Genomic DNA, 10,050 nt, shown 5'->3' on the forward strand with positions numbered 1-10,050 from the left:
GCGGCATGGGCGGCCCCAAGGGGCAGGAGCCCCCCGAGGTAGGCCGCGTTGCCGCCCGGCGCTTGGCCGGCGGCCGGGCCCGGGCTGCGCTGCGCGGTTGTGCAACTTCCTCCCCGCAGCCCCTCTCCTTCCCCTGAGCCGGCTGCAGGGTCTGCGCCGGCCTGGCGCCAGCTGCCGTCTGCCCCCGGGGGCTCACAGCCCCCGCGGAGGGGATGCCCCAGCCCCGGGGACAGGCCTGCCTGGGTGCCCCTGGAGGAAGGCAGCACCTGGCTGCGTGCTTTTATCGGTGGAGAAAAGACGCGAGGGAGCCGCGCGAGGGCTGCCCGTTCTCAGGGGTTTGCTTCCATTCCAGTCAAACCGCTGGCGAGGTTTGGGGGGGGGTCTCCTGCCCTTGCAAAAGCCTGCGGCGAGGGCTGTAAGTGGCTTCCTAATCGAAGAGGGGGGAAAGGAGGACGAGTTTGGGTCGTTAAGTCTCGGGGACTTCTCCCCTCGGATTTTCCACCTGGAAAATTGGAGGCACGGTGCTCGTGATGCCGGCGGGCGACACGGGTTCGTGCCAGCGCGGTCTGGTGGCAGTGCACACAGTCGCGGCGTGGGGATCAGCATGAGCCTTCGCCGTCACCTGGCTTTTTGCATCGGGTCAAAATTGTTACTTTTCTGCACGCCGTATACAAATTTGTGTTCCCGTCTTCATGCAGAACTGATGGCGAATATTAAATTTGGGGTGTAGACGTAGCAGAAGCCTGAAAAATCAAGTGTCAAATGCCTCTTCTGTGACCATAAGTATTGGGGGTGGATTTAATTTAAAAGCAGGTGAGAGAGAGAACAAATATAAGAGCAAGAGCAATTGCTTTCATCAGAGATCCCTTATTTTGTGTTACAGGCCTCTAGCAATGCTAAGTGCGTGCCTAGTATTTTGTTTTTAGTGCATGTAATTGCTGTAATAGGTGAAAGGAAGTCCTCAAGAGCCCAAAGGAAGGCGATGGGCATGTTAGCTTCCCTTTTTAATGTAGGAAGTCTCTGGACTGTTAATGTTGGAAGGTAAGAGGAATAGGAGGGATGATGAAATATCCTTAAACTAGAGTTGATTTTATGTTCTTTATTTGTTAGGTTGAAACCCGAGAAGATGAGGAACAAAACATCAAGCTGACTGAAATTTTGGAGCTGCTGGTAGCAGCTGGATATTTCAGGGCAAGAATCAAAGGGCTGTCCCCTTTTGACAAGGTGAGACTGTAATTCAACATTATTATTTAGACACAATTTCCTGTAAATACTAGATGCTGTTCTCAAGTTTGGGTTAATTGTTTCAGGCTAGAAAAAAAGACTTGCAGTGTATGAAATTATTTTATGATGTGTATGGTACCCAACATATTTGTGGTTAGAGGAACGGCAAACAAAACCAAGCCCGGTCCTGCAAACAGTTGTGTGTGTGCGTAGCTCCATTAAACAGTTGTGTGTGTGCGTAGCTCCATTGATCTCACTGGAGTTGTTTGTGTGCATACATGTGCATTTAGCTACACTTATGCCTCCTGCCTGTATAATTTGAATGACCCAAAAACTAAGGACATTGAACTTGTTAATGTAAAACTGTGAGTTTTACTGGGGGGGAGGGAAGCATTGGCACCATGGATATAAAAAGAACCATTCATGCAGAAAATAAGCCGTATTGAGAGGGAACTGAAAAGAAGCTTTCTTAAGGAAAATATTCAGCTGCTAAGTTTTTATTAAAAAAAGGGAAAAGGAAGTTATTGTTGGCTTGTCAGTAGAAACATTTTGGGAAAGGAGATAATACTTTGGAAAGGTTGCTAGAGGGGCCTCTGTCCTCAACGACATGTGAGGCTTTACTAAGTTTATTCTTAAAGAGGTCTGTCTGGTTTAACCACAGAGAATATGACAAATCCTCAACCCCTGTCTTAAAGCGCATATCTTACAGCTATTCCAGAGCCTGTGAACGGGCTCGTCCCTTCTGCAGTGTGCTTGTCCATCTTGTAAGCTGCTGACCCTGGTATAGCCTAAGGTCAGCAGGCTGGAGCCGGCCCATGAAAAGATTTGATCCAGCCTATGCTGGGATGGCAGTGGCAATCAGTGGTGGGGGAAGCAGCGTCCAGGTCACTGGTGGTGCCCTGTGCTCTAACTGAACTGTGTTAATGTGGTCTGCTGTTATTTAGAGGTTGCCAGCCTCTACTCTATACTATAAACCTTTGGCTTCCTCAGGCCACTGACAGTTGCGTTACAATTTCATAATCAGTTGTGGTTTGTACAGTTAGCCAAAAATGTAGAGTGCTGAAGGACTTGATCCTGTAACTGGATCAGTGGAATTGGCTGCTTTAGGGACATGCTCCTTGTAGATAAAAATTGCGGGAATGGCATATTTATATTCTGGTTCTGTAAAGGAGCTGCTCGCATGCACAAGTGCTTCCAGTGAAACTCTAAGATGTTTTGCTATATAGAGCATCTTATAGATTTGTTGTCAGTGCTTTTAACACACACATTAAATCACCTCACTCTCTCCCTCCCTGTCTCTTTCTTCTGTTGCAGTAGATAATCTGTCTACCAGAAATGCTAATAAGAAAGTGCTAATATCAGAAGGCACTAATAAATAAGGAATATTTCATAGCCAGTCTGAGTTAGTATTTAGCTAGATGGCCGTGTGGTGCGTTCTAGATGTATGGAAACCTGGATTCTGCCTAGGTCCTGCCATGTGGAGTATGGGCAGACTTTCATTTGAAGCATTCCAGATACTGCTCCAATTTGCAGTGCTTCAGCTCTGTGCAAACATGCAGTGATTCTCCCAGTCCTATGCTTCAGTGTGGTCATCAGAGCACATAGCAGGGGCTGGAGAGGAGGAATCCCTGCATGCTTCCTGGCTTCTGGTCTCTGGAGCTTCCCAAGGAAGACCGATTGTAATGTGTGTGTGGGGAGCAGAGCACTCTGGGATTCTGGAGGACTGAGCAAGCCGCTATTAGGCTCCACTGACTGGTGCAGATGTTTGAGTATGTGTTTCAGAGAAGTACCTCCTTTTTTCAAGGATTGTTTTTGAAGTGCTTTATCAGACACAGATGTTTGTACCCTCACTGTTTGTAGTTCACAGGCACTTGGAGCACTTCAAACAGAACATCTATCCGTGGTCCGACTCTCTACGTGTTCTTGGTTAAATAACTTCATCTCTTTGGCCTCCGTTCCTCTTGGCTGTTGCGTGTATTTAGGTTTCTGTCTTGCAAATTGATCTCTAGTTCACTTTGAATACCGGAGTAGTGCTTTTGATGTCAATGAAACTACTTCCCAGGCTGAAGGAATTGCACTTATTTAGTCTAGAGAAGAGAAGACTGAGGGGGGGTGGGATTTGATAGCAGCCTTTAACTACCTGAATGGGGGGTTCAAAGAGGATGGAGCTGGACTATTCTTAGTGGTGGCAGATAAAACAAGGTGCAATGGTCTCAAGTTGCAGCAAAGGAAGTTTTGATTGGATAGTAGGAAAAACTCTTTCACTAGGAGGGTGGTGAAGCACTGGAATGAGCTATCTAGAGAGCTGGTGGAATCTCCATCCTTGGAAGTTTTTAAGGCCTGGCCCTGGTTGGGATGATCTAGTTGGGGATGGTGCTGCTTTGAGCAGGGGGTTGGACTAGATGACCCCCTCAGGTCCCTTCCCACCCTCATTTTCTGTGATTCTGTGAATGCCTAAAGATGAGCAAGTGCATAAAGAGTTGTGGGACCAGGATTGAACACCTGTTTAGATCAGGCACCTTTCTTTTAGGTGTTTGTAATGTCTAGCACAGCAATTTTTATTTTTTTTCAACCAGGGTGTCCTGGCACCCTGGGGGTGCCTTGATATCCTTCCAGGGGTGTCATGTAATGATAGTACCGTTAGCTGTGCAAACATGATTCACAAGATAAAACAAGACATTTAACAATGTTAAAAACAATTTGAAATCCTTTCTGACCTGTTGTGGACGTTGAGTTCTTTGCAACAGAAGAATTGCTCTATTATTTTTCTGTTGTCAAAACAGAAAAAATGTGAAAACTAAGAGCCGGCCCTTTCTGAGGAGTGCCTTGAGTCTAAAAAGGTTGAAAACCACTTGTGTAGCATTTTGGCCTCCAGGTGCTATTTTAATATGAGTAATAAAAAGCATAGTAGTGACAAAACTGTTATTAGATAGATGAAGGCACATTTGCATGCAGTTACCGCTTGTTCAGTTTTTACAGGTCACTGTCTTCTAAAATAACCTCTTGATGTTATTTTTCTGTAATCTTTGTCTATCATGAAGTGTTCTTGGCTTGTTTGATTTTGGTTTTCATTTTTTTTTTTTTTGCATACTTGCATGTTGAAGAACTGTTTCTCATAAGTAGGGAATCAAGAGGCTAATCTATAACACCACAGAGGTGGTCCTGCTTTCACTTCCCTCTCTTTATAAACAAATTGTAATGGGGCACTAGATGGAATATGAATCTTACTGTATTAAGATAGAAAATATGAAGCAATGTTCATTTTGTGGAAACCCTTTGATTCTGTTTGTTTTCCCTTTCCTCCTCTTCAAACATAACAAGAACATGTTTCTGTTCCTTGCAGGTGGTTGGGGGCATGACGTGGTGCATTACTACTTGCAGCTTTGACATTGATGTTGATCTGTTGTTTCAGGAAAACTCTACAATTGGCCAAAAAATGTAAGTTGGGAAAGCGGAAAGTGTTGTTTAGCTATTCAGAGTCTTCAAACATAAAATCTAAAAGCAGCATTGTGTTTATAAGCACAAAACCTGTACAATTCTTAATTAAGAAATCCTTCTCTCTAAAACAGTGATTCTCAACCGAGGTGCCAGGGCCGTGAGATCATTTTGAAGGTGCCACAGCGTGCCATGCTATACTAGCACTTTCTGACTCTTGTGGTTTTTTTGCATTCTTTACAATAGAATAATTGCTCTATTATTTTTCTGTCGTCAAAAAATGAGTTAAAGCCAAGATCTGGCATTTTTTCTAAGGCTGTCTTTTGTCTAATGAGGGGTTCTGAGTCTAGAAAGGTTGAGGACCACTGTTCTGAAGGTTGTTTCACAATTGCTTCCCCTCTCTGGGGTCTTCAACTTAGAAGTGTAAGCTTCAGCAACTAAAACGTAAATCATGGTAATATGCTCTGAGAGTCAGAAGTTACATACCCTGAGCTGTGGAGGCAGAGTAGCTAGAGAGCGTTCATGGCAGTAGAGGTAGCTAGCTCGAAGAGGTGGTTCAAAGTTGCCTGAATACACTTGTTTGCCCAGGCAGGCCCCACATTGTGGAACATTGTAAAAGTGGAGCTGCTCTGAGATTCCTGTTTGAAATTTCTGTTTATTTTGTGAAACTTGCGCAGTGTTTGCACACCTAAAAATGTAAATATAGCGTGCCCTAGGAAGGGGAGTGCAGCATTTGCATAGTAATGTGTAGGGATTGATACGCAATGCTTGGTAAGGATAGACCTTGATCAAAGTGCGCGAGAAGTGATTGGACAGAGGAACAAAGATAGTCAATTTTCAGCAACTTTCCCATTTAGAATATGTATTTGTCTGTCCCTTTTGATTTTAAGTGGTTAGAATCAAGAGAGTGGTTTTTTTCCTGCGCTGAGAGAGGTTCCCTCCCCCTGCCAAGGAAGCTTATAATATGTACTAAATGCTGGTAAATGCGCAAAATAAACTAAAAATACAGATGAAAATAGTTTTTTTTCTTCTAATTCTTTGGTAATAAAAACCTGTTACTCTCCACTATAATAGATTTTAAAATAAATTTTCTTTGATAAATTTTATTTTAAGACTCAGTGGTTTTTAAATTGAAACACCTGCTTTTTTTAATTGAAAAAAAGAATTTGAATTTAAACAAATTTGAAAATTTTCTTAGAATGTAGGTATCCAAACATAAAAAATCATAAAGCAAAACTGATAGACTCTTTTCACAGCTCTACTTGGTTAAAATGCTGAAAGTGTGCCAAGTGCAAATAATATAGAAAAATAAATTTGATGTTTTAATGTTAAATCTGTACATTTGATGCATTAATGTTAAACAGTCTATAGTCTTAGCAACACAAGAAAGAACTTTTTACAAGTAGATTATGGTGAGCGCAAGTATGGTGTGTTTTAAAAAAAGAATAACAAAACTTGATAGTGTCTCAGCATTTCCATGACTTTCTCAGGATGATGGTGAAAGGGGTAAATTAACATTTGTTTTCTTGAGACTGTCCGGTTCCCGTTTGTCCATATTTTACTTGACGGTGTTTTAATATTAGAATTTGGGTCAGCTATTTTAAACGTTCTTAAAATAAGTATGGAAGCATAAATTACCATGTTTTCTTGTCAGTTTGTAGGAAGAGAAAATTTAAACCAGTTGCATTTGCTCTTGGTTGTGCAAAGTGATAACACTCAACTATGGCATGCATAATGTGCTTCCGTTTTGACAGAATGGAAATGTGCATCTCATGAATTATCAGTTAAAGTATAAAGATCTCACTTAACTTTTTCTCCTTTCATCAACTGTGACACTCGCAGGATTTGTTCTCAGTTTCTTACCATTGTTTTTCTCTCACACCCAACTTCTCTCCTATGCCTGGAGAAGCATGTTTGTGCCCGAAAGCTTGCAAAGAACAGTTTTCCCAACTACTTTGTTGGTCTTATAAAAGATATCACATTTACCCAAAGAACCTTGTCTATCCAACCCCCCATGTTTTTGAGCAAGGGTTGGCTTCTACAGCCCATGGAGCTGTTGGATACAGCAAGCGGAGCAGGGGCTTTGATGGCAGGAGACTTTGCCCACAGCTCAGTGGGCTGTGCTGCAGTGTGATCAGACAATTTGTCCATGCTGTGCTGCCTCTGGGCATGAGAGAGGTGGCAGCAGGGAGAAGCAGTGGTGGTAGTGGTTGGGTCCTAGCGCTGACCTGCCTTTGACCTGAGTGGGGTCATCCTGGTTCACCCTCAGAAAATGTTGCCAGCTCCCACCTTTGAGCACAGTCCCTTTAAAATAGCAGAAACCCTTCTGGGTTGTCACTATAGTCTCCAAAATCAGTATCTGAACACTTTTTCTTTTTTCCTTTTGGGAAAGTCATATCACTGACTTAAGTTGTTCTCCCCAAAAGTCACCTTCCATTTGGGGAAGTGTAGTTAAGGAAGGATGCTTGATTCTAAAAAATCTGTAACAAAACTTTTGTTTAAATTCCAGAAGCAGGCTTGAATCCCAGTAGGAGAGTGCTTCTGTTAGCTTAGCAGTTATTTTAACAGCATTTCTATAAGCTGCAGGGTGATAAAGTTGTCCAGCAGAATTTTAGTCTAGTTGATTGGACTAGGAGCATCGTAAGCAACAGGTTTGCTTGCTGTTTCACTTTCAGGATGTTCTAGCTACTTCAGCATTTCTGCAGGAGAGGGTGCTTAAGTAATTTTAGGGAGATGTTTTTAAAGTTCCATTAAGGGAATCCTTGGCTCCAGACTTAACATAATGAAGCTTAAATTTTCTACAAGCAAATATCATCTTTCTTTGGTTATAAGCATATACAAGGAGCAGCTTCCAAAGGGGATGTAGAGCTGCTACTCTGGAGTGCCTCACTGCTGTTATACTGTAACTGGTACTCGTGCATTAGCAGTAGCAAAACTACTCAAACTTAACCTTGTTTTATGCAAGGTCAAAACTGGGGCAATTAAGCCTCATTCACACCTAACAGTTACAGCATAACAGCTCCTGAATTGTAGCTTCCCCTCCCCTTTAGAAGCTTCTCCAAGTCTATGCTTGTTCATAATCTTCCTCATTATCACTGTTCATCTATATATGTGCTCTGCAGTGGTTGGGGAAGAGGGTCTTACTTGGAGTGGCTCCAAGAGCCACTCTAATTAAAACGCTAGCAGCATCGTGTGTGTTCAGCTTTCCGCACTTCAAAATAGCAGCGGGAGTGCTTGAACTAAGGCTTTTTTGAGAAGCTTTAAAGTGCTACCCCCTGCCATTTTGAAGCATGGGGACACTGAATAGGCACGATGTAGAAGCTGCTGGTGTGCGTTAATTAACACGCTCCAGCAGAGTCTGCTCCGATGTATGCTAATTAGCACACGTTGGACCAGACATCTGACGTGTATAGCACCCTTTATGTTTATAGTTACCATTGTAACCCTTAGTAGTAAAGATCCATGCACATTGTATGCACACAGCCATGTATAAGACATATATCTGCATGATCAGGTAATCTTTCTAAGCAGACTTAAAATGTCTTACATTTGATGTGCAGTAATGTGAATGAAGGAACGAGCAAGGAGTTCATGTTTTATGTTGACATGACTTCACAGCTGTTCTTGATTGACTTTTTTGTATCTTGCAGCTAATATAAACCACTAGGGGGCACTTTAAAACTGTTAAATAAATTGAAAATAAAATGCTCCAGAAACTTAAGAAATTATATTTTACATGTTCTTTTCTCTTCTTTCCCCCCTTTTTTTTGTTTTGTTTTTAATTTTACATAGTGCTTTAACTGAGAAAATTGTATCTGTCTTACCAAAAATGAAGTGCCCACACCGTCTGGAACCACATCAGATCCAGGGCCTGGATTTCATTCACATATTCCCTGTTGTACAGGTAGTAATTTTGTTGTGGATTATTATTTTTAATCAAAATAAAAAGCTGAAAGCTTGATTAATATTGTTAATATATACGCTTCTGCTTGGCTTCTACAGGGTTGTTTTCCTTTGCAATGAAATATCAGGAAAAAGTGGGTTAAAAACATACTTTTTAAAAAGGAATGAAAATATTTGTTTAAAGACCAGGAAGGAAAGATGTAAATGAGGGGAAGTTGTGACTGTGCTGGAAAGAAATGCTTCAAAGGGATGGACAGAATTAAAATTAGAAAATGGCTTTAATGTTGGTGGTGTCCCCGTTGTTGGGTACTGCGGCAAGCTTCCTTTTGGTTAAATGTTTCTCTTTAAAGGAAGAATTTAGCTACCAGGGTCTGAGTCCATATAGTAGTAAGTGAAAAGACTACCTTTGAATTCAGTAGATATTGCACCTGGCCCTAACTATTGCATAATTATTTGATACTTTTACACCTTCCATAGTTATTTGTTGTTAATTTAATGGTGATGATTTGCTTTTGTTTGGCCTCAAATTTCAATTTTGCTGAAAAAAGTCTTCTTTCTAATACCAGCCACTTTAAATAGTGCTGGTTGATTGTGTATTAATATGATTTCCCCTCTTGCTCCTTATATATGAACGTGTATTTACATGTGTATACAGTGAAACACAATAAAAAACAGTCTTAAAGCGAGCAGAACAACAAATCTGTGTCCCAATCCTCACCCCCCTCCAAAAAATGCTGAGACCTTCCTTCTGAAAACAGTCAGCTGGGATAAAACCTTTTTAAAGAAATACATTTGCAATGGAACATTAACCAGGCTTAAGCATTGAAAACGTCAAGTCCAGATTTCCTAGAGATGACAGTGTATCTTACTATTCTTCTGTTGTCAGCAGGTGGTATTCCTGACCTACATTTGGTCAAGAAAGCTTTGAAGTATTTTTTGAAAGTTCATGTCTCATTGTCGAGGTTGTTCACAGCCCATGTTTCTGTAAGGGCTGCCAGTTGCTCAAGACACCAGTAAACTTCTTACAGGGATGTTGTACCTTTTCCTTTCACATGAGGTTCTAGCTTAGCTGCTTTTATTTGGTCACCAGTTGACTGCTTTCCTATGAACTTGCATGAGAACTGTAGTTTCTATGTGGCCTGCCACCTGGATTAGACGGAAGATCACATCACTTGGATGCTATGCATAGTATAGTTACTCCATTATCCACCTCCAGATAATATGGAAAGCCAACGTTAAACTAATGTAGAGGCTGTTTCTCTCTCGGAACCGTGGTGTTCCAGCTCTGATGGACAGGAACGCTGCAGACCTTGATGGTAAGATCTTGGTTGTGGCATTCCCTGCCAGTTAGATTAACACTGACTGCGTGTACATGAGCCACTGACTATGAGGTAGCACGTGACTACTGTAGCGTCGCATAGCAAGAAGTGTGATGTGACTACTGCGTGGTAGTCACGAGCTACTGCACAGTCAGCCTCACAAAAAAGC

At 42.0% G+C, this 10,050-nt stretch overlaps 1 protein-coding gene across 1 annotated transcript in view; it reads left to right on the forward strand.

The window, feature by feature from the left end:
- The first annotated feature begins 5 nt into the window (after positions 1-5).
- CCDC93 (coiled-coil domain containing 93) overlaps positions 6-10,050 on the forward strand; it is an 86,954-nt gene continuing 76,909 nt past the window's right edge. Inside the window, exons 1-4 of the mRNA XM_019554334.1 lie at positions 6-38; positions 1,111-1,224; positions 4,568-4,662; positions 8,452-8,563. Coding sequence (XP_019409879.1) covers positions 6-38; positions 1,111-1,224; positions 4,568-4,662; positions 8,452-8,563 — 354 coding nt within the window. The remainder of the gene's footprint in view (positions 39-1,110; positions 1,225-4,567; positions 4,663-8,451; positions 8,564-10,050) is intronic.

The sequence above is a fragment of the Crocodylus porosus genome, unplaced genomic scaffold (assembly GCF_001723895.1).
Source record: "Crocodylus porosus isolate Cpor-Errol unplaced genomic scaffold, CroPor_comp1, whole genome shotgun sequence".
In the NCBI taxonomy this organism is placed as follows: domain Eukaryota; kingdom Metazoa; phylum Chordata; order Crocodylia; family Crocodylidae; genus Crocodylus; species Crocodylus porosus.